Here is a 25820-nt window from a genome sequence, read left to right as displayed (position 1 = left end):
GCCAGCCTGCAAAGGGTGGCCTATCTGTTGGTTACACAATCAATGACAGCAAAGTACCCTATGCAGTAGTGGTCGGTGGTGGGAGTGCTGGCGGGAGGTGACATGGGGAGGGGCAGGGTGGGTGGGAAGTAAACTATGTATTACGGCCAAATACAGGTAAGTAAACATAAAAATTAATAAAATGATTTTCATTGTGCGCACTGCACCGCCAAATGAAATGCAGTGTGTGCAACGAAATTTGTTTTATTTATTTATATGTATTGTTTAATTACCTGTGATTGTCCGTAATCCATAGTTTTCTACCCCCACCCTGCACCTTCTCACGTCACCGCCCAGCAGCACTCCCACCACCGACCGCTACTGACCTGATGTCGTATTACCATCTATAATATAAGCAATGATCATTGGATCCGATAAATAATCAGCCTTTTTGTAGTACCCAGGGCAAGGTGAAAGTGAAATTGAGCATTTGCCCTCATGTAACAGACAGAGTATGGCCAGTGCCACCGGCCGTAATACAAAAATATGAGCTTCCCCACCTGCAGACATGAGTAGTAAATAAAACTAACGTGAGTCTGCATCATGTGACTCATATCTGTTTCTCTTGGGTGCCAGCTTAGCTGACTGAGCTGGCATGCCGGCTACAACAAGGTTATGTAATTGCGCTAAACTAGAGATCAGAACAGCACGACTGGTGTGTACTGGAGTACATAGTACGAGTATAATGTCGGAAACTCCCACAAATGTTAGAGTCCGAGGAAGTAGGAGTATAGATACTTACCACCAAATCACAAATGTTATGTACTGTGCTTGCTAGTGATACTGTGCCACTATGTGTTGAATGAATTTAGTGTTTCTGTTTTGCTAAGAGTATTGGTTACAACATGTTCTTTTTCTTTCTTGATATAGATACTCCTTCCCAACGAAAACCAACGAGGAAGGAGTTGGCAGCCAGGGCCCGGCGCCGTAAACTGGAGGCCATTTGCGATGAATATCGCCGGCTGGTGGCTCAGGAGGAGGAGGCGGCTGCAGTTGCAGCCTCCTCCAATGCCCCGGGCCCCAGTCAGGCCCTGCCTCCAGTTTTACGGCGCCGTGGTCCGGCAGCCGCCCGCCGCTGTGCCTCGATATCTACCACTGCTGCCCCCCACCCTGCATGTAACTGCAGGGCATTTCGCCGCCAGATGCTCCGCCGGATTGCCCGCTTGGAGGAGCACCTAGAGGAGCGTGTCAAAGTCCTTGTGGATAAACACCTGAAAGCCCCCCGACTATAGGACCTTGTCATTTGCCCCTTTTTTAATTCCTTTTGTTGGTGGGTGGGTTTTGGGCATTGGGGTTTAACTTTTTTACGGACATTTTGGACTTTGACTTTCGTTTTGGACATTGGTTGGGGTTGGGGAGGGGGGTGGGTCAGGTCAGAGTGGGATAGTTTATTTTTGTTAGGGTATATTAAATTTTATATTATTTACTTAAACATACGATGTTAATGTTTTGTGGTGGGTTACTGTTTTACGAATTCAATTTACATCACATGGTTTGTTACTTTGTTTCCTTGCTGCTGCATGCCCGCAGCCAGTGTTTGATTTAAAAGATCTGCCGATTTTGTAACACACAAACAGATAGATGCGGTACCCCTCACTGAGTTATTTTTAATTGTCATACTAGTACTGTCAGTCTCTCCTCCTAGTCCATTATACCTCCCACCAAACGTATCTTACCTGTGAGTGATGATGATGAAGTTCGGCACAGTGATGGCTGCATGGTTGGTTTCCCAAATGAATGGAGAAGATGCCAGTATTGTGGTAGTAGTAGTAGACACTGGCAATAGCATTTGAAAAAAGAAAGAGAAAGTCACTTGACTGAGACAGACTGTGGGAGGAGTAGTAGAACAAAGTAAAGTACAGCATGGGTGGGCAAGCAGAAGAAGATCCTTGCCCTGCCTTAGTTGAAATTCAATTAGTGTTGCTTTCACCACATCTGCCTCAGCAAGCGTGTGATCAATTGCTGGTGTACATTTAATGTAGTCACATCACACCTCAATATAAATCACACAGCCCGGAAGGAAGAGGGTTAGGGATTGATGAATGGATAGGAAGGGGGGTTTTGGGAAAGGTTTGACAAAGAAAAACAGACAGTATGCATGGACACAACAAAAGTAAAACACAATCTTAGAAGACGACCATGATCCATTATCAAAGAAATCTATAAAGTGAGAAAAAGGAAATGCGTGCATGATGATGAAGAGAACTTGATGGTTAATGATAATGAGTTGTACTTACTAACTACTACTACACAATTAGACTGTACAGGGCAGAAATTATTAATATGAAATTTGCCTTGCCTGTCTGCCCTCAGAGCGAACCAAATTACATGCTGTACCGGGCTTACTTTTATTTTTCAAGCTAGCAAAGGAAATGAAAAAATAGTTGTAGGGATCAATTACCAAACAAACCACAACACACAGTCATAATGATTGAAGAGAAAAAAGGAATCAAATAAATTTAAAGACGAATGATGAATGATACTAAAGTTACTGTATTATCCTGGTCCAAATGTGGAGTTGCATCATTCTCGTCATTCCTCTTGGTCCTCCCTTCCATGGACACTCCGCACATCAATCTTGGGTACCACTACCTGCCTGATGCGAATTGGTAAGGTAAGTGTGAGTTGTTTCTCCCACTATAGCACAGGTTAAAGGCCGGCCTGTAAGTGTAGATGGAAAAACAAAAGGGGTATTGAAAAATAACTGAATTAAAAAAAAAAACGAAATTACAGTGGAGTGCAAGAAGAGAAGACAAGACTCTTGAGAGAACACTTTCAGACTGAGGCGGCTTGGATACATAGTGTCTACTATACAGCATTAAGCTACAATAACAATGGGACAGGAGCCAGCACAGAACAGGCCAACCACGGCACAGACCAGGCACCCTACCCCCATTTACCTTAAATTTTGACAGAGCCATACAAAAGGCATATGCACTGCAGCAACCTAGCATTTTTCAAATGAAGTGATTAAATCAATGCGCCACTGTCCCTCATACCACTACACTCTACTCCAGTCCACACCACTACACGGACATGTAGCCTAGGTCTGCTGTGGTTCTTGTTGAAACTGTTTACCTTTTAAGGCAGTCCATGAAACGCAGTTATTCCATCAATTATCTCCGATCCAACTGACTGATTGTGTGCAAAGATAGTATGGTCAGCATCATGACCGTGTGGTACGTGTTCTCCATCACCAACTCAGTCTGTAGTGACTGATTAAGTTTATAATATATTCCATATTACAAAATTGCAACGGATATTGGCCGGCACCTGCAGTGGTAGGAGTACAATGTGGTTATTAAACAACAAGGAAACATTGACTGTCACCTGAGTCACTTTTACTTTGTAGATAAACTAGTATAGTTCGACTTCATGCACATTCACTCGTAGTCAGCAAGCTTCCAATGCAATGCATACCATCATTCAAAATAATCATTACCTGTCTTGCTCTTCTCTTTGGCTGTCAGATCACATGCCTAGCCTTCTGACAGCCAGTGATGAATTTCTTTCGGCTTGGAAACAAAACGGAATATAGTTGTAGTCACGTTTCACTTCTTATGGAGGGACTGTTAGAGGCAACATGTATTGTACTATTCTCCATCTCCATCCAATGTCTGGCTTGCTTGAAATGTATCTAGGGAGAGTAAGGAAGATGGAGCAGGACTCTGAGGAGTGGAGTGGACAGTTATGCACAGACGTGCAACTCCAATAGGGAATTAAAAAGAGGAGACTGTTGATGGATTTGTTGTGATTAGATTCGAAGCAGAAAAACAGATACACACACAAATAAAGGAAGGAAGAACAATTTGAAAGCCTAGCTGTCAGGGAAGAGGAGCTCGTCCTCAAACTCTGGTGGTTCGGACAGAAGTACGTCATGTAATAACCCACTACTTATGTCATCGAAGTCGCTCTCCTCTTCCTGCTGTGATTCACGTATTTTGTACTCCGGTGGTATAAAGTGCTGATTCATTTTGATCATGGTTAACCTCTCCACGCTTTTGGGCGAGAGACTGGTCCTTTTCACAGTAACAATGGCACCAGCAGCACTGAAAACACGCTCTGAAGAGACACTTGCAACAGGGCAAGCCACATACTTTATCGCCAGCCTGCTGAGCACTGTCCATTGACTTCTTTTCCCAAACCAATACACCAATGGGCTTTGCTCCATGAAGACCTCTGTTGTGTCATCTAGATAGGCCTGAACCATCCGCTCAATGTTCAGGGGTGCTCCAATTTGCTTGGCCTCTTTTGCCTTTGCATCAGTAATGGACGTACAAAACCCTTTCCGTAGAAACCAATCACCTGCCGTTTTTTTAAATGTGGCTGATGATCCTTTTGGTGCTGTTGTTGATGTTATTGCTGGCAGTGTTGTTGATTGCTGGGAGTCAAACGCACTGCTCTCGGGCTCTGAAGTAGAACTTGACTCTGGGTGCCCTGTAGTGCTTTTTCTGCCCTGGGGTGGCGGGCCTCTAATTAAGATCCGTTCGTTTTTCAAAGTCAGTGGCTTCCCCAGCTATCAAAGTTTTGTACTTGGCAACATCCACTTCTGAAAAAGGAATTACTTCATTACTGCTTAGCAATAATTTGTAACGTGGATCCAAAATTGAGGCAGTAATGTAATGTCGATGTGACACAATGTTATTTTGAATCCTTGTATTGTCAGATAAGCGAACGGGTAAGGTGTCCGCCAAATAATATGCATCTACTTTGTCATCCACACCTGCGTACATTTCTGACACCTCATTCAGCTCTTGCTCTAGCATGTACAACAATGGGATAGCTTGGCCCATATTACAGTCCTCCCTGCTGACTTCACGTGTGAAGACCTCAAAAGGAAGTAGCATCTCTGTCAGGCATTTAACAAGGTCCCATTGGCCATCTCAACGGTCATGCCTTTCTCAGTAGGATCTCCTGACCTTTTCATGACATAAGCATTGAGTGGTATGTACTGCTCAAACAGACGCTTACGTATGTAATAAGTTGAGTTCCAACGTGTTTGCACCTCCTGGATGAGTGCTTTGACTGGCATTTTATGCTCACGTTGAATGACCCTCAGCTGCTTCCAGGCTTTAAAAGAATGGTTGAAATGTGTGCATATTCTTCTGCAGGTGGTCAGTAAGTTGCTGACTATGCTTTCATTTTTCAGAAAGCCTTGAACAACAATGTTAATGCAGTGTGCCAAACATGGGACCCTCAAATAGCCACCATCTTTCATGGCCCTAACTACATTACTGCCATTGTCCGTGGCAACAAAACCAATGTTAAGCCCTCTTGGTTGCAGCCACTGAAACACCTTGCTGTTAAACTCATCCAAAATGTTTGCAGCAGTATGAGATTTCTCCATAGCAAACATGGCTACAGTTGCATGTTTGCGAGTGTCTTTCAAAAATCTCAGTGGTGACAACAACACCTTCAGATATCTTATCTTTCACAGCCGAAAAAGAGACCCAGTGTGCAGTGATGCAAATGTAATCAGTGGCTTGGCAACTGGTCCACATGTCTGTTGTCAGGTGGATACTCTGAACAGCACTCTGTTTTAAGGCTTTTCCAAGCAATTCCAGCACGTCGTGATGTAGTGCTGGAACAGCAACTCTTACGAAATAGTAGCGGCTGGGAACCTTCCATTTTGGGCAGATGGTTGTCACAAATTCCAGAAAACCCACCCCTTCAACAAAAGAAAAAGGGAGAAGGTCCAGTGCTAACATTTTAGCCAGCTTCGCATTGTACAAACGTGCTATTGGGTGGTTGCGTTCGTACTGCCCCTCCGGCCAAGTAAACATGCTAAGAATGGTAGGCTGCGTGGTATTCCTTCCTGTGCTCAACGTTGCACTGTTTTTAAAAGCAGTACTCCTTGGTGTCTCAGGCTGACTCTTACTCTTGTGCCACTGAGATGTTGCTGAGGATGTGGGCGTTACCACTGCAGTGCTGGGGACAGGGCTACTTTGTGTACCACTACCACAGAGAATGTCTCCCTCTTCTTCTTCTTCCTGTTCCACGTGAGCAGACTTTCTACTTGTTTATCCCCACCAACAGCAATGGTTCCAGTTTTTATGCGACAAAGGTGCTCGTCCCACTGGATTACGTGGTGTTTTTTCAGATGGGTCATTTGGCCTCCGGTACCATAGTTTGTACCAAGCTTACCACGACTAACAGAGGTATGACAAACGGAGCATACAGCAATGTTCTCCTCCTTTCCGCTAACCGTAATGGGGAGCTTAACTTTTGTCTCCTGCTGGAGGTGCCACTTCCAATGCTGGATGAACTGGAGGGTGTGTGTTGAATTTGACTCTGTGCAGTACCACTACCTACTTCTGCTGAGGTGGTGCTTGTGCTGGATGTAGGACGCTGCCAGTCCTTTGCCAATGTAAATATGGAAGGTGGAGGTCGTGTTGGTGTTACCTGTGTTGGAGGTATGCGTGCCTCATCCTTTGCAGCCATTTTGGACAGTGTTAAAATGTTGGTCTCCATCTCCTCTGGGCCGGGAGTGATGTTCGTGATGACTGGCTCATCATCATCATCATCATCCTGCTCTTCTACATCAACCTCCATAAGTATAAGGCATTCTGGAACCTTCCTTTTCCCATGCCTGCTCTTGTGACGTGTCTCCCTCTCAGACTCAGTTTGTGGCTTCCAAGTGGCATCTAGATCATCAGAAGGGGGGCTTGGCGAAGAACTTGATGTACTAACCCTCCTTTTCCTTGCTGGGGATTTGGAAGACAATGAACTTCTGAAGGAGTGGCTTCCTCTTCTTCCTCTGCATGAGGCTCAATTTCCTGAACTGCCCCTACTTCGGGAGGAACAACAGCTACTATTGCGGGCGGTGGTTGCGGCTGTTGTTGTTGACCACTTATCTGCTGTGTTCCCTCCTGCGTTGACTGTGTACTACTTTGAGATAGCGATAAGTTTAGTTCAGGCTCAGCATCACTGCTTTCCACCATTAGGCTGGCTACCTCTTCCACACTCATCTGCTTGGGCCTGGGTTGGTGGGTTGGACCCACTGATGTGGAGGTGCTGCCCCCAGCTTGGCCCCCGGACACCGCTGCTGCAGGCGTAATTTTTGGTGTCCCAAAAAAGGTTTTGGGAGGCACACCAGACTTAAGTGACACTTCCTTCTTCTTCTGTTCCTTCTTCTCCATGGCAACTTTCTTAGTACCGGAGGACCTGCTACCTGCCTTCTTTGGGGGCATCTTCTTCAGATGTCAAAACAGCACTCAGTTGCACAAGTTGCAGAGATGGCTATTCAGGTCACTCACACGTCACGTCGTGTACAGCAGCAGGACGTCTGTCTGGAACCACAACGGGCGATGATGACACACCTCCTCCGTCTTTTGTGCACCTAAAAGAAAAAAAGCCAGAAGAACATCAGTCAAAAGATAGTACAATCAAACTAATATAATATATAACTTCTTAGTGTGTGGTGGGTGGTCACAATTATTAAATTTTATTAAGTCAGTGAACAACAACAGTATGGCCATTTATGAGACTTGCCAAGGCCAGTGCTCCTGGTGTACTACTGTACTGTGTACACTCAGGAAGAATAAGAATAGCAAAGAACAAAAACATAAATGTAGTGTAGCCTGTTTGCCCTAAATAAAAATGCGTGCATCACATGGGATGGATGCAGCATCAGGGAGCAACAACAACGAACATATACACATAAAAAGGCATTTATTTACAACACCCAAAAAGTGAAATATACCCCAGAAAAAAGTAAAGCCCACATTTTGCAATTCAATCCAAAGCCATACATGATGTTGAAATTCAACGCACAACACAAAAACAGTTGTTTAACTTCCATGCACCCGTGATGATTGATGAGTAGTACCCCTGGGCCTACTGGCAGACTAGGCCACAAGCTTGGAGGCCTATGGAAAAAGCACAGTGGCTGCCTTCACAAAATGGCCACCACCCACATGCTCAAGCCACCCACCAAAATAATAACAAAAAAGTGAATACAAAGGACAGGAACAGGAAGTTGGAGTCTCTGTGGAACTTACTTCCTCTAATAAAAATATTTTTAAATAAATAAGTGACTCCGTGCTCCAAAACTACAGCAAAATTACAACCAGAGGAGTTTTTTTAGCAAAATGCACAAAATCAGCATTTTCGAGAAGGTTTTATGTTGCTCGCGAGATATTGTTTGCCAGATTGCAAATTCTGCGTGTTCGGCATCGCGAACTGTACAAAAAGTCATTCTCGCGTGCGCGAACACGCATATTGAGAGCGTGAAAATGACAAAAACTGTAAGTCCGTGTTGTCGCGCTGTGCAGAGTTGCCAAAAGTACGTGAGCTGAATTCCTATGGTTACCTACTGGCTGAAAAGCCCTATTTATTTAACACACACCCAAAAACTGCAATTCCACCCCAAAAAACAACTTTTGCAATTCAATCCAAAGCCATCCATGGTGTTAAAAAAATTCAACAGACAACACAAACTGTTTTTATGCACCCATGATTTGAGGATGACTACCTCTGGGCCCACTGGCAGACTAGGCCACAAGCTTGGAACAGAATGGCAAAAGCAAGCACACTGCTTGGATGGCTCCACAAAATGGCCGCTACCCACCCACAACAACAAGAAATGGAAGACAGACAATGTAAGCCTATGGCAAAAGCACCATGCCTGCCTTCGCCTTCACAAAATGGCTGCCACACACATGGCCAGGACACAAAAACAACAAGCATAAGCCAAGGGGAACAAAGAAAAGAAATGCTGGCCTTTATGGAAAAAGATGCACATACTACTAAACTACCACCACAAAATTGCTACAAGCCACATGGGCACTCACAGTCAAAACAGGCCATGGAAAACAATGAACTGAAGCAGGCCTATATATGACCGGACAAAGGAGGCCTGCTAAACAACACTGCTTTAATACAATAATGAAAATCAACAGGGCTACGAAAGGATTGGAAAGAAGTTACACATCAAGCACACATCCAACAAAGGTATTATTTAACACACACACACGCAAACAGTGAAATACACCACAGCCACATTTAGCAATTCAATCCTATGCCATCCATGCCCTACATGATGTTTAAATTCAACAGACACCACAGAAACATGGACCCATGTGTACCCTACTGGCTGAAATTGCAAAGAAAAACAAGCATTGGCATAGCCAATAGGTCTCGCCTTTGGGACCTTATAAGTGTTTTGCCATGCAACAGTTGCATAACTAAATACTTATAAGGTCTCAAAAGCGAGACCTATTGGCTATACAAAGCGGCCATGCGGCCGCGAAAGTGAAAGTGATCGCGATCACAATCAAACATCAAAGCGGCCGCAAAAGTGAAACTAATCGCGGTAAAGTGCGGTGGGCGCGCCGGCGCACATGCACTGTAGCTCTAGGCTGGCCTGGTAGCACTTTTTGGAGCCCTCTCAATAAGTCTCGCCAGACCAGCGCATGCGCTGCGTCAGGCGAGACCTAACAACTAGGCCCCTATTGAAAGTACAGGCCACCAACAACAATAATTTTTCAAAACAATGAACATCCCAGAAAAATTTAGGTATAAACAAGCCCCAATGAAACAAACATGTTAACCAATTCTCCAACTTACGTAAAATTAAATCTGAAATCAAAAAGTCCTCAAATAAATCCAATCCAATGGTATGATGCAGCAGACAGACACAAAAAGTGATCCTTCCAGCTCCAAATCCAAATGAAAGTGAACAGCACAAGGACAAAGCACTGGGAGGAGCCTGCTGGACAGGAACAGGAAGTTGGAGACTCAGGGGCACTTCCTTCCTCTTGAAAAAAAGAGTGAAAAAAAATAAAGGACTCCTTGCACAAAAGACTACAGCCAAATCACAATCTGAGGAGTTTTTCTGAGCAAAATGATCATTTTCGTGAAGGTTTTATAAAGCTCGAGAGATATTCTTCGCCAGATTGTAGTTTTTGCATGTTCGGGATCGCGATCTTACCAAGACAGCCGCCAGAAGTCAGCTTGCGCGTCCGAATGACGTGTTCGCGTTCGCACACTCTCGCGGGATCGAGCGGCCATATTACAAATCTCGTGGCGCACGCGAACGGACAGAAAAGCGAGTTGGCGAACGCAGAATCACAGTAAGACGTTACCGCACGCGCGAGAATGAATATTGAGCGTGCGAGGAAGCAAAACTACTACGCTACGCGGTAGATTGCGTAGCAATCTGCAACTTCGAACTGAATCGCGAAGTTACCTAAACTTCGCAAGCTCCGCGAGCGGAGCGTAGTTCACCGCCCAGGCTTACCCATTACTCCTTGTGTCAGTGGGAGGACGAGGAGTTCCCAGGATATTCTTGGTTGTTTACCTGCCCATATTATATTGATCATACAGGAGTTTAGCAGTTTGAGGAATTGGGAAGTGAGCAGAAGCGGGATATTGACAAACAAATAAAGGAGTTTAGGGAGGACGATCATTTCTGTTATTGCAATTCAGCCCGCCAGTGACAGGCACAGTTTGGACCACATAACTGTTCTCTCCTCCAACGATGTTACAACCTGACCGTAGTTCGTACTCCACAATTCCTCCTTATCATGATTGAGCCATATTCCCCAGTATTTAATTGGACTTTCCGCCCATTTTAATGGGAATTTAGTCAGAAATTGTTGTGTGTGTTCAGTAAGGGAAAATAATATAGACATGGCCCAATGTTCGCCTTCGGATCACATGCATAAATTGTGATGTCGTCTGCATACATTGAAATTACAAACCCTCTAGTGAAGAATCCAATGCCCCTGCTTGCATGATGTTAATAAAGTCTTGCCGCCAGCGGTTCTGTCACAATGGGCATTCTTGGTGTGTGCCCCTTGTTATCAGGAGGGGATTGGAGATAGCACCTGTGCGGAAGGAAGTGTGCAGAGTAGGCGTATTTGTTTAATAAAGGTAGACTAAACCCGAGCCGGTCCAGCAGGGGCCAACGAATCAAACACCTTAGTGGCGTCGAGCAAGGCATCCACCACAGAAACATGGGGCCAAGGTGATGCATTACTGCAAATAACATATGTAGATTGTGGGAAGTCGAGTGGCCTATAATGAAACTGGACTGATCGAGGCATGCTAGCATGGGTAATAGTGGTTGTAATCTATTTGCCAGGATCTTTGCATGTATTTTGCTATCAACATTGATTAATGAAAGGGGTCAATATGAGTTGCAGAGGTTGGCAGGTTCTCGGTTTGAGGAGTGTAATGATCACAGCCTCCTGTAAGGAGTGCAGCAGGACCCCTGTTCTCAAAGAGTCGTGAAACATGGCAAGGAGGTGCGGGGCTAATAAGGAGGCATATTCCTTATAAAAGATGGTGGTGAGCCCAACTAAGCCCAGTGCGTTATCCCCAGGTAGGCGTACGAAGACCTGCATGATCTCTTTAATATTGAAGGGTTTCTTGATATAGGTTTGGTGTGCCTGATCCAGCAAAGCAGCTGCACAGCATCAAAATATTCAGTCAGCTCAGTCTCATCTGGCATCGAAGTTGTGAAGTATAAGTGAACATAGACAGATGACATAACATCTAGCAGTGCCGTCAGGGAGCGAACTCAGTTGGATTCAGCATCAAGCAGTTTAGTGACTGGGGGAATATCTAGGAGGTGGCAAGTGTTTTACTTGGATGGTCACCCTCCCCCTGACATCTAGCCAGAATCGGACTTTGCGGAGGGTTTCCACCTAAAACGCAGAAAGTTTGTCTCTAATATTGGCAAGCACACCGGGGTCGTTTGAGTGGAATTTTTGCTCCTCCATGGTTTGGATGTCCCTCTTTAGTCAGGTCAAAGTTCTCCGTATACTCTCAGCACTCCTGCTTGTTTTGTGATGCAGGCGCTTCTTACCACTACCTTGAATGCCTCCTATAGTATAGACGGCGACTCTACGAAGTCTATATTGCGTATATAATACTCTATTAATTCTTTTAGAATTTCCTCTCTAAATACTGCATCTAACAGTGCATCACGTGGAAGCTGCCAGGTAAAATACTGGGAGGTGTCTGTGGGATCTGCAATCTCAACAAGGTCAGGGAGTGTTCCGAAAGGGTTCATAGTAGTTGAAACACTGGTGTAAACCATGTCTGGACATCCCTGGATACCAACCACTGGGTGTGGAATTTAATAAAATATCTACTTGTCCATGGGGCAGGTTGCTTCATAAATCTACTTGTCCTGTAACAAAATCCACTTGCCCCTTTGATGCCATGCAGTGCAGAGGCAAATTATGGCAGCAATCTCATTATACAAGAGCTCTGATATAGCCTCTCTGATTATACCAGGGCTCATACCATAGTAGTGTTTGAGTACTTGCAATCCCCTTATGTTGCCATGTTTCCACAGATCTTCATACTGGGGTTGAGGGTAGTGATAAGCAATAGTTCCAGGGTTAGAATGCCCTTTTGAGTCTGTGCAAACCTACTAACTTCCATGTTTTGATGGTTTTCAATAACTCTTCGAGAATCTTTTCCCATACTGAGAAATGTTGGAAACTTAATCCTGACAATGGCAGACGTAAACCTTCTTCCAGAGTTGGTAAGAAGTGGTCGGAAGGAAAGTGAACTTGGAAACACTCAGATTTTCGCGTTAGCAAATCTACTCATGCATATTTGCTCATGCTAAAATGCAGTTCACAAATATCTTCTAGGAGTACCATTTCTTGTCCTACTTCTGAAAATTCTTGGGCATTCACGAAAGCCGTATAGCTGCACTTAATGCAAGGACATAAACCATGGGTGCACTTTTGAGACTTTCTTTAATAATTGGGCCCCTAATTTGGTCTAGCATTCACTGCAACCTTTTATGTTTATTAAAATTCTGTCTCTCTCTCGCTGTATCGGTAGGCTTCACTGTGACAGCATTTTTCTCAAGGAACATAACGACACACAAAGTAGTTTTGTTCAGTGCCAGTAACTACTGTGGCAGTGTTTGCTTTTTGAGACCAAAAAACAATTTTAGCTTTTGCCAGTGTTTGTTATAATGGTGAGGGACCAGCAGCTCCCACCCTATAAGGTTTTACAAAAACCATGCCAAAACAAGTCACACATTGACAAAATTAAAGAGCTGACCACTAATTTTAGCCTTACTGGCTTTGCCAATGCTTGTTTATTTTTGTTCCCCATAATCTTATTGGAACTGGTTACACTGATTTTCTATAATGAATATTTTGGGGAAATACTAGCATGCATCAACACGTTACTAAATTATGGTGCAAAGAATGGTACATGAAATTTTACAGTAGTTTGGCAAAATGTTTTTTTCCTGCTTTCATTTTTTTAATGAACATTTTATTTTGAAAGCAAAGAATCATCAATCTTGCTTTCAAGTTTCTGCAAATATTTGCATCTCATCTGAGAGCATTCTGGGAGCATTTTACATAGCCTCATATTGCTAAACTTTGAAAATGTGTGAACACATTTGTATACTGAAACCACTGACAGTAGTGCAGTCGGAGCTTACAACATTTACTTAGAACGCTCACCCTAATAATAAAGGCTCTCAATTAATGAACCATAAATTCGAGTTTGAACAGGATTCACATATGGAATAAAATATTACCTTTACTGCAGACAGTGCCCTTCCCTGATCCTTAACGTGGTACTGGAAACTGGCAGCTAAAGAATTTGTTCCGACACTGCAGGTCATAGGAGTCCAATCAGTTTCTTTCAATAAATTTCTTTCAATAAATCTGGTACAGACCACGTTCTCGGGAGTGTGTGGACTACAAAGCATACTCGCTTCAGACTTGCTCATGGCTCATGCATACTTCAGCATTGCGATTGATTTTATACTCATGGTTCGTGGATACCCTGAGTTAAAGACTTACGGCATTTTATTTATTGTAAGAAATTTATTCAAAGAAACTGATTGGACTCCTATGACCTGCCGGGTCGGAATTATCACTGGTTCTTAGGTCTAATATGTCATTCACCTCGTAACAGCCCTGAAGAAGTCAAGGGTTAACGCCCTATTGACAAAACACATGTTGGCTGGACTTTTGGGTATCATTGAATAAAGATAAAGAGAATACTTCAAGAGACACTACTTGCCTCCATCTTTTCTCCAACAATACTTTGAACTTTCATGTTTACTCGTATGTGTGTGCATAGGAAGTGATCTTATCCATTTTCTGACCCTGGGTCTCAAAACTGAGGGTTTAGGGTTTTTTCCCTCACCTGTGGCACTGCGAATATCATAGGTGACCTCCAGTGTGTGGATGTGTCTATCTACAGGTGTCTACTAAATAATTGTCATGAGTGAGAACCCACAGCACCAGCAAGGCCTGGTGGGTGTAAGCTTTTAGAGGCGTCTTGCCAATCCAGTTGGTCGTCCATTACTGCGTTGAAATCAGCCCCCCATAGAATAGTGTTTGTATCAAGATTTTCAACTTTTGCTCGGATTGGAGTAAAGAAGTCCGGGTCGTCTCTATTTGGTCTGTACACCACAGCTAATGTCACCGTCGTCCCACACAGGAATCCTGAGAAACACCACCATGGTTAAAAGGGCAATCTGATAAATAATGTCACAATAAATGTCAAAATCCAAATAGACATCATTAAACAGCAAACTTCTAGAATTACTATATTGGCAGTTGTTAGAGAGGCAGGACTGGATGCAGTGGTTGGCCCCTTTAAGACTCACAATCCTGTTACACTACTGCCCCGCCCACCATGTTAACATTTTAAATGATGTGGTCGTATTAGCCTAAGAATTAATTTTGAAAGTGTTGTAGTCTTCTGTCTGATGGAAGACCTGAATGAGCTACATTTTATTTTTCTTTGTAATTGTATGATATACCTGCATGAATTAATCCCAACTTGTGGCACTTTCTTTGGCAAGGTAAGTAAGTGCAAAGTGCACGGCTTACAGCGTCAGCACTGACCTTGATCCTGTAAGTGAGGATCTGATGGGAGAGACTAGAGTTTGTGTTGGGCTTCGTTCCGGACCCTTTGGCGGGGAACCACAAGGAAGTCCCGAGCACAGTACTGAGGGTCGTGGGCCGACTGGGGGAACTGTGTTCTTCCTGGGGGTAAGACCGACCCGGTCATCTCCGTTTGGCAGGCTACTTGCAGAAAAGGGAGCCCCATGGGTATGAAGCGGATCACCATTAGGCTCCTTGGACACTCTGCGCAAGGTGCAAATCCCCATTACTTCCTAGGATTGGTGCAATATCCGGCTGGCCTGCTGATCCGGGGATACTGGATCACTGAAGGGGCAAGACCTGGCCAAGTGGGGATATCTGACACACCAATTTTCTAACAATGGCCACCATGAGTGGGCCCCTTTCCAAAGCACTCCTTCTCCCCTTGTTGGGGAGGGATCCAGCATTTATGCCCTGGAGTCTCAGAGACCCCTCTGAGAGAGTCCACAGCAACAAGCGGAGCGCTCAATGGAGCTTTTGGACTATGCCCCCCTAGGCGGAAACTAACCTTTCTGTATGTACTGCAGTGCCCGAGAAACCTTTGGCCGATGACCGGTGGAGCTGTCCCACGCAGCTATAGAGGAGTTTGGCTCTGATTCACCCCTCGGCTGTCACCTACCCTGCCGGACTTTGGACACTGTTTTTCCTTGTCTCCCCGTTGTACCTCCTACACCCTCCCCCTCCTCTTCCCTCCATTATTCTCCGTCTACCTCCCCTATTCCTTCCCTCTCTCCCCTAATCTTCTCTCCCCTTGCCTATTTTTTTTTCCTCATGTTTTTTTGCTATACTTTTGTACTCATGTAATTCCTGTAACTACGCTCCAGTAACTGATGCAACTTTGTAACCGTGTTCTGAAACAATGTTTTCCTCATGTAAAGTGCTCTGATACCTCTGGGTCTAGCCAGCGCTATATAAAACTCAATAAACAAGGTAGATAAAAATTTCAATTATATTATGCAATGAAGTGATAAACCAATGTATATAGTTTAAATTATGCTAAACCTAGATACCTTACAGTATGCTACAATATTATATTAGAAAACATTGTCTATTTTGTTCAAACATATTTCTTTTTTTTATAGGATGAGAAAAACCAGTTAATGACCACTAACGTGTGGTTGAAACAGGTATGTTCGAATATTTTTGCACTTACTGATAGAGTCTTTGGAATTATCTATGTTATAAGCACAGGGTAACAAATGCTACCTTTCAAGTAACAGTGTATTTACTGCGAAAACAAAATATTGTACAGAGTTTATTGTACCCTAAATTATAGTATATGAGATTAAATACAACATGCATAGACTCAAATATCACTTCTTACAAAGAACGAGGCTTTGCCAGGCTACAGACCTTCAGAAGATCCTGGCATCTGTATAGCATCGCTTTTGCTTAACTGAGTGAATTATATTACAAAAGCCTTAGGGCTGATAGCACTGTAAAAATTAACAGTAATGAGAAAGGACAAGCAATTCGGATTTACTGTGATCTGCTTTTCTTTGTCAGCAGTGCAGGATCACTGCATTAGCAACAGAATCATAACATTGAATTTGATATGCTTCACATGTGAGTTTTAATTTCTTCCTCTGACGTAGCAGTAAGCAGAATGTTACACGCAGTGGGGCTGATTCACAAAGGCATTTATGAGCAGGAGAAGCTGGACTACTGTAGTACCTACCAACTCATGTACTGTCCAATCCTTCTGTTAGCCGGCTCCAAAGCATGTAAAATGGACATAAAATGTGACGTCCCTGGGAATATTCATAATCAATTACTATGAATAGAAAGGTCTGTGTATTGTTGGAATATTTACTAGTAGGGGGTTGGACACTGTGGAGCTGATTCACAAAGGATATTATGATTTGTTGAAGTGTAGTACTCGTAAATGCCTTTGTAAATTTTCACCAGTCTGATGTGGTGTAACGCAAAACTATGCTCCCGCTGAAGAATATGATGAGGGCCACCGAGACTATCATCTTTACCTTAAGGTATAGACTGAATAGGGGTCCATTGCACTTCAGGTGCTGCCGCCTATAGAGGCCTGTATTAGGCCCTCACCTGTGTGTTCAGGGGTTGAGGTAAGGAAGCAGACTTTTTGACATGGGAAGATTAAAATTTCATAAATGACATCATTTTGTAACGGGTGAGTCAGAGATAGAGGATAAACAGTAAGAGAGGACTGTGATACAAGGCATGTTGTTGTGATTTGCTGTCCAACTAACTAAAAAGCTCTCAGAACTCTGTTGTGGTTTTCACACCATAATATGGCATACAGTACCATGCTGATTATCTTCCCAGTTCTGTAACATTTTTCATTGCATGTAGATCTTTTACAAGAGAAATATTGATTTAGGAAGAATTATGAGCATTTACATATTTCACAGATGGTAAGCTAAGAACAAAAAGTGATTTGTATTTTGGAAAAAAAAAAGAATTAAGTGTGACTGTCTTGTGCATTGAAATGTATAACTTCTTAAAAGGATCAGACATCTATGTTAACAATAATTGTCTATTGATGTTTTTCAAGGAATGGATTGATGTAAATTTAAGATGGGACCCCAAAGACTATGCTGGAATATCATCTATTCGTGTGCCATCAAGTTCAATTTGGATTCCAGATATTGTACTGTATGACAAGTAAGATTTACACTGAATAATGATCTGGTGAAGATTGAAAATTGGATGTGCATGAATTAATACAATACTTCTGTACAAAACAGCCTACTTAGCAGCCACTACAAAGCACACAATAAAGCATGGATTATGAAAGGGTCGGTGTTTTATCCGACCCCTGTGCAAACTCCTGCCAGTTGAGTGTTATTTAACACACTCAATCATCACTGGATGTGTTAAATATCTCACAATTCATTACATTTTGTTAGATCAAACCTACCAGAATTTAACAGGAGAAAAGTATACCATGCCATGTGGATTTTGGTGCGGTCAGCGCCAACATCTTCATGTTATTCCCCAAAAGCTTGTGATAGTTGGAAACAAATGTGGGATCACACTGCTTCACCTCCCAGCAGGTTCGCCCCTAAGCATTATGGTGAATGCAGTTCGCCAAGCGTGTGTACTTGCAAAAAAGTTATTTCAAGTATTTCACCAGGTTGGTGCAGCTTGGTGCTGGCCATCTCTATACACATGTTTTTCCGGATTATTATCCGTCATCAGTAGAGATTAAACATTTCAAATATTTGGGGTTGCTGAGCAGGCAGCCAAAGTATTCTCGGGTCACAGTACCTCTCAAGGAGCGCAGGTGCCTCTCCACAAGCTTGTCAGCTCAAATGGCTCGCGGGAGCCTTTTAAACAGGAAACAAATGTGGGGTCACACTGCTTCACCTCCCAGCAGGTTCGCCCCGAACAATTATGGTGAATGCAGTTCGCCAAGCGTGTGTACTTGCAAAATATTATTTTGAGTATTTCACCAGGTTGGTGCAGATTGGTGCTGGCCATCTCTATACACGTGTTTCTGGATTATCATCCGTCATCAGTAGAGATTAGGCATTTCAAATATTTGGCGTTGCTGAGCAGGCTGCCAAAGTATTCTCGGGTCACAAACCAGCAAACCCCATATTTGAAACTTGTAATCTCTACTGATGACGGTAAATGAACCAGAAACATGTCTAGAGATCAGCACCATCTGCGCCAACTCTGGCGAAACATTTGTAAATATTTTAGCAAAGCAAGCAACATGAGACTGCATTTACCATAATGCCAGGGGCGAACCTTGCTGGGAGGTGAAGCGGTGTGCTCCCACCCCTGTTCCTGTTTAAAAGCACTCCCATGAGTCATTGAGCTGACGAGCTCGTGGAAGAAGCACCCGCGCGCCAGTGAGAGGTACCTGACCTGATGTGATGTTTGGCAGCCTACTCAGCAAACCCCAAATTTGAAGCCTGTAATCTCTACTGATGACGGTTAATGAACCAGCAACACGTGTCTAGAGATCAGCACCATCTGCGCCAACTCTGGCGAAACACTCGTAAATATTTTAGCAAAGCAAGAAACATGAGACTGCATTTACCATAATGCCAGGGGCGGACCTTGCTGGGAGGTGAAGCGGTGTGCTCCCACCTCTGTTCCTGTTTAAAAGCTTGTGATAGTTGTTATTTTTCGGATCTGATAAAGAACAAATCTTGCCGGATTGTTATTTATGAAATGTCAAGACCTAATGCACCAGATCACCTTAGAAGGATTGTTAACAAAGATAAACTTGCGGATTGATTCAAGTTCACTTAAATATCACATATGCTCGCCAGACAACAAGTACACCAAGAAAGAAATTACACATGAGGCAAAGACTTTAGATCATAAAAGGATTGACGAGCATACCTCAATCTTTCGTCATATCTATGTCTATAATCCACCAATGAGAATATTTGCCTTTCAGAGCAGACAGAACTTAAGATCTGACTATACCTCATCAGCAGGACAAGAGGACCAATTGATAGGGATAGAGACATTATTACATGGAATGCAGAGTTACCTTAGTTGCCCCAGAAATGAGCAGTTGAGAGCAGAATCTTAGCCTGTTTACTGTTATCCCAACATGGACAATACAGGCGTGTGCCGCCACAGACTATGCCAGAGGAACACGCTGGGCAAGGGGGGTGCTCTTCATAGACGGATCCCCATTTCACCAACCCAACAGTTAGAATGAGCTATATAATATTCAATCGCAAGTAAAACTGTAGGAAATACCTTAAGTATAGACATAGGTTTATCTAGCACAAACCTAGTAATGTAGTCTATACAGTGCTACGGGTAGGAAGGAAGACAAAGGGGAGGAGGATGGTGGAGGGGTGCAGGTTACACAAGGGCTATTAGCAGATGAGGCTCATCATCTGGAGGGTTACACCTGGATGCAGTGTTGCTTGAAGAGGAAGCTCTTCATTTCCTTCCAGTCAGGAAGTATGCTGGAGCTGGGTGTGGAGGGAATTCCAGATCCCAGAAGCATTGAATTGCAATGCTTGGTGTCATGTTTTCTCCTTTCTGTAGTTGCTAGTCTTGAGCGTATGAGTTTGCTGCTGCATTTGTTTGCCCTCTAAAGACTTTGATCGCTCATTTCATAGACGGTGACTTGCTGGAGTTTACTGCTGTGTATACGGTGCAGCAAAGGTTGAATGTGATATGGGCTGGGTAAAGGGGCTATATTAGTATCTTGAAGGGGGTTTGAATCTGTCAAACTTCCTGAGTCTGTGGCATAAAGGGAGCATTTTAAGGGGAGGAGGAGGGTTGTATGCTACCCCAAGATGCCGGTAAGGAGATCACTGCCTCTGTTCTAAGGGGATAGAACTAGGGCTTCTACACTTGTCCTGAAGGGAGATTATGTCAAACTTCCTGTTTCCCTTAATGAGTTCGGCAGTGGCATAAATGATGCTTTTAGGGGAAGTCACCTTTGATTCTAAGATACCGGTAAGGGATGTGCTGCCTCTGTTGAAATGAACAGCAGCTTGTACAGCTGTTCTGAAGAAGTCTTGAGTTAGAAAAGCTTTCAACTTGCAGAAAATGATGAGTTTTGTGTCCATTGGGAGAATGCAAGTTCTGAAGCTCAGGATGTGTTTATGTGTAATCCTAAAGATTTGGCACAGTTGACTAGTTGTGGTGGAAGCTGCCGGCTGATTGTCACTGGGTTTTATCGATTAAGCTGTCTCAGGAAAGGGGAGGTTTGGTGCCCAGGCTCTCTACTGTCACTTTAAATCCCTTGTAAGGAACTCTAACAAGTTCCATCTGCCCATGCGAATATCGCCCACATATTTATTGCTTTTTTGGACTTCGTTGAGTCTTAAGCTTGCAGAGAAGGTGTTCTACACTACATACTCTGCTAAAATAGTGTTTTGTTTGTATCCTAGTGCAGTCCCTGTAGGACTTTCCTAACATTGTGCCAGATCTATAGGTTGACATTTGAGGTGTTTAATATTAACAACCAGCACACAATATACTGATTGAAGTACACACTGTCACCTCTGTCTCGTCAGATTTATACTTGTCTTACACGGCTATAAATATTTCCTCCACAGCATGAGGTCTCATGAGGTCTTCACCACATAGGCATCTGGTGGGCCATTCCTGCTGCTGTTCCTCTCCTGTATTTAAGCAGTATTTATGTGTAATAGTCGCAACACATTAGACATTTGCACAGTTTTGTCATCTTTTGCTCTGTAAGCAATCTAAGACAATGGTCTGGAAAACTTTACAAAATTTACAAAGTTTTCAAAGCGTTTCACTTTTAGCCTTCCATAAAAATATAGGACTTTGCACACACACGTACATATTTTGCATTTATCATAATTCTGCACTATGGAATCGTTCCACAGACGACATAATGTACAGAAAACGTGTTCTACTTTGAAATACAGTTGTGCTTAAATGATCTATCCGAACTGTTGGTATGCAGAGAAAAAAATATACAGAAAAGATTAACAGGCTCTTGATTGGTTGTCTTCTTCTTTGGAACTAGGTACATTGCGAGGCTATCTCGCACCATAGTTTTTCTGGTGAACCTTTCTGTAGTATTTACCATTCCAGTGTCTTGTTCATCCTATGTTTTGTTTACTCTCATTTATTTTACTTTACTTTAGTAACAGAATGCAATGTTGCTGACTGACGGTCACGCCACTGATGAGGAGGGAAGGGTACTCCAAAGGTGAAAAAGGCTTCGGCTGTATTAAAAACATCAATAAAATCCATATGTTCGTGTGGAGGCCCAATCACAGGAAACTTTTTCAAGTTTTTCTGAGAAATGCTTGAGGGTCACTAGAAGAAAACTAAAGCTTTGCACGCCACGAATATTTCAATAGATTTTGGTATTTGAGAGCGATCATGTAAATCTGATAACAGATTTTAATTATCTCATCCAAGTTTAACGTTATGAGAGGATTATCTTTTTATATTTTACCTACCAATGGCTGATTGGGCCTTAAAAAAAACATCCAGGCTGGAGAGAGAACATGATAGATAATGGGGTAACCCAAGAATCGTCACCAGACCTGGGTACAATACGAGAATACAGGAGAATGGTCCGTGACACATTCGTAGAGAACTTTATTCTAAACTGAATAGTCTGTGTTTGGGGGCCTACACCATCGAGTAACTCGGATGGTTCCACTTCTTGTGGTTAGAAAGCCGCGTTCGGGCTCCGGTCGTTTTGGACAATCCTACTACTCGCATCATTCATTGGTCTGTTGGCAGTTGTTATAGGCCTATCATGGATTCTTCACATGCCTGTGTTGCCAGCCTGGCACCAGGAATAGGTCAGTGTCTCTACTTCTATCCTTCGATTGTACACCACGAGTACCTTAGCGCCCTAGTAATTCACCTTCTCCACCCCAAGGTTGCTTTTCCCTGTCCTGAAGAAGATTCGCAGCTGAGGCCCCAAAACTCCCTCCGTGCGTTAGCCGAGTCGAAACGTCGTCGCCCTCCACCCCATGTGGCCTGTACCTGTCGCCCTGTCCTATACTTCGAAAATGCATTTGTTGCATGTTTTATTCGAATACATGACTGTAAAAATGTTCTAATTGGGACAGGCCTCACTACACTGGTCTTTTTTACCAGTTTGTTGTTGTAAAATATTTGAATCGTTTATTCTTTCATCTGTGTTCTTCATTTTCACTTGCCCTACACGAGCACGCATTAATTCCCCCTTATTTCCTCTTTTTGCAACTTATTACTAATGTATTGAATTAAATACAATATGCAGAAAAAATGCATTGCAGATAAATCTGTTTTCTTGGCGCTTATTTGTTTCTTTCCCATTCATTGTATGCATTTATAATATATTTGGTGATTGCATATATACGTAGTAGTCTTTACTGGGATTAGATGCCAGTTTTGATATATATATCTACAACACAGACTATTCCGTTTAGAATAAAGTTCTCTACGAATGTGTCACGTACCATTCGCCTGTATTCCCGGAGAGAGAACATAAGCAAGATATGCAGATAACCCTCTAAAAAGTATTTCTACAGCTTCAAAGACTTCTTGTTTCATAGAGTGAGGTGAGAGTAAGGAAAATTCATGTGCCCATGCATTCAAAATGTATTACTTTCAGCGTTTATTTTATTCTGTCCATTGCAGGTCCTGCATAACTTAGTGGGTCCACTCTTTGTGAAGGGAATTCAGCATTTTTTTCCTCTCAGGAGTGAGGATTGCATTTGTACAGAAAGGTGGTATATTTTAGACCATGGCCAGAGCTCTACAGGATCAGTAATCTGTTCAATTACACACCTGCTAGATTACTCAGTTCAGAACTCTTTGAAGCTTTGTGACTTTGAACTGTTTAAGTCTCACTACAGCTTTAGGCCTATGATAAGCCCCCATGAAAAAAAAACACTCACACTGACTCTCTATATATGCAACATGGACAAATATATATATATTTTTCAGTTGAGACAGTAATGTCCCCGTATGGTGTACAGTCATGTTCCTCTGCCCTGAGTGCTGCTGTGAGTATCTGGAATCCTGTTTTTTTGGCCTTAGCCTCATGTTGATGTGTGTATGCAGAGGCCTTGGCCTGCTCCTGGAGATCAGTACAGTCCTGGACCTGCTTGTGGTCTCCACAGGTATCCCTGTCATGGCAATAGCACGTAGATCAGTGGAGGCATCATACTGTGTTTTGTGAATCCATAGCCGTTACCACACCTATTGATCTGTGTGACTGGAGTGGAGGTCTATAGTCTGCGAATGTAAAGTTCCTTTCTGTGCACTTACCCAGATCCTAGTGTAGACATCCCAATTGCTTGTTGTGTTGTTTAGTTCCATGTGTCCTGTGTGGCATATACATGGTGTGCGTGAGTGAACCAGAATAGTGGATGCCTGTGTGGTCCAGGTTGGAAACCCCAGGCTTGGAGTTTTGCACAAGATGGAAGTGAGGTTCTTTTCCCTGACAGGGGAAGTGTGTTGCTGGCATTCCTGAAGCTGGAGGGAGGAGACCTAGACACTAAAGTGAGTGAAGAAGAAACAGAGTTCCTTTAGAAAATCAGTTAAGCCTTCTGCTGAGTAAGGAGCTGCTGTTTAGCCCTACTGTAGCACTGCCATTTGCTGGTGTGTAGAGGCAAGGTGTAGCACAGCAGACTCTTGTGGAAGGTAAATGGAGCCCCTTAGGTCAGAGCAAACACGCGGAAGATACCACGCAATGCCAAATTGAAGTTTATACAATGTATGATTTTACACAGGGCTTATCTGACCCCACATAGGCTACAACGCATGTACTCGACCACTGCCCATCAATGCCCCCGATGTAAACTACCAGAAGCAGACCTCCTTCATATGTTATGGGCGTGCCCGTGTCTCACTGAGTTCTGGGGCGGGGTTAAGAGATTAATAGAGGGTACTACTCACCTCTCCATGGGAGGCGCAGCACTGGAGTGCTTCTTGGGTATCCGTAAACGTAAGAAAGCACACAAGGTCCAGCTATGCTTTTTGCATTTGGCGTTCTTAGTTGCTAAGCGGTCTATCACAATGCACTGGAAGGCCGCAAGAGCCCCTACGTTACGTATGTGGCACGAAGAACTGACTAGGTGGACAGGGGCTGAGAGTGTAGCGCTGCGTAGGGAGGAGGCCCGTGGTTTACGGAAAAATCCAATATCCATGGATTGGGACGTAATGGTAGAAGCCTATAAAAATACCAATCCTGATGACGATTCTGATGTTCTGCATACCCCGTAGTAAATCTAATACCGAGTTTTTCTGCAGCGAAGCAATGTTGGTTCCGGATGTAGCAGTGTTCTAAGTTATTGTATTCAAGGAACATTATTTGGAGAGGGACGATCTTTTAGGATTGTGTACCAAGTAGCCAGAGTCAAGGGGGGAGGGTGGGATATAGTAGGGGAGGAGGGTGGAGTTAATGGGTATTAAATTATACTGCATTTATAAAAGGTCTGTATCCTAACACATTGAATAAAGGCTATGTAAGAATTGTTTCGTTTTTTCTATGCTTTTGGAATGTTCACAAAGATGGCCTTATTGCTCATTGGATGGAGTTTTTTACATACAGAAGATGTATAATATGGCAAAACAAATGCATGTAGTATGTTTAATCAATCACAAAAGAAAAAAAAACTTGGAAGGAGACCCACTCCAAATGGTTTCTGAAGGTGGAAACAGTGGGTGCACATCTACCTGTTTTTACTGTATAAAAGTGGAATCCTAGTCCTCTACTTGTTATTCAGGTTCTCAACTGCCAATTAATGGAGTGCACTGCAGCGTACTCCGAGGACTACTGTGTAACCAGAGCTGGCCTCTGCTTGACGGACAGCTTCCCAGAGGTGCGGAGATGTCACGAGTCTGGCCACTTGCTGAAAGAGAAGTATACCTGATAAGAAGCACCTTGAATTAAGCCTGCCTGCTGAGAGAAGAAAGAATCCTGCCAACCATGTAGTAAGAATGACTATACAGGAGGAGCGAAGTGCAGTGTGTCACTGGTGCTGATGAGACTTCCTGAAGACGACTTCAGAGAGTGATCGGTCTACCTTGGTGCCAGACGGTTGACAGTCTCTCCAAAGGCGGTCGCTGGTGGAAACCAGGATGACTCGAAAGAGCCATATTGCTAAGAAGAAACATCGTCTGTATGGCTATGTTGCCCTGAGGAAGACTGGCCTATGCATGGCTGTGGTGCCCCATAGAGTGTGGTTGCACCGCTAAATGGAGATTGGCCTATGCATGCCTGCAGCATTAATAGACTTGTGTGGTGCTGCACCAGTCCCAGAGCACTAGTCCATCTGTGATCAAGTCTTCTAGGGGGATCGAAGTCCCTGTCTGTGTGTCTACTTGCAAAGGCCATCAGATTCATGCAGGAGCAGGACTGCTGAAGATGCATTTGCCGATCAGCGAGAATGAAGCAGATTGGCCCCAGATAAAATGTGGGAGGATATACAGCAGGAACGGGGCTTAGAG

General features: G+C 43.5%; 1 protein-coding gene across 1 annotated transcript in view; it reads left to right on the top strand.

Annotated features, from left to right (window-relative positions):
• The window catches only part of CHRNA5 (cholinergic receptor nicotinic alpha 5 subunit), a 266197-nt gene that overhangs the window by 114311 nt on the left and 126066 nt on the right, over nt 1-25820 (top strand). The window contains exons 3-4 of the mRNA XM_085643704.1: nt 16007-16051; nt 17452-17561. Coding sequence (XP_085499830.1) covers nt 16007-16051; nt 17452-17561 — 155 coding nt within the window. The remainder of the gene's footprint in view (nt 1-16006; nt 16052-17451; nt 17562-25820) is intronic.

The sequence above is a fragment of the Triturus cristatus genome, chromosome 3_1 (genome assembly GCF_964204655.1).
Source record: "Triturus cristatus chromosome 3_1, aTriCri1.1, whole genome shotgun sequence".
Classification (NCBI taxonomy): domain Eukaryota; kingdom Metazoa; phylum Chordata; class Amphibia; order Caudata; family Salamandridae; genus Triturus; species Triturus cristatus.
Note: the sequence above shows the minus strand (reverse complement) of the source record. Positions and strands in the feature narration are given on the sequence as shown.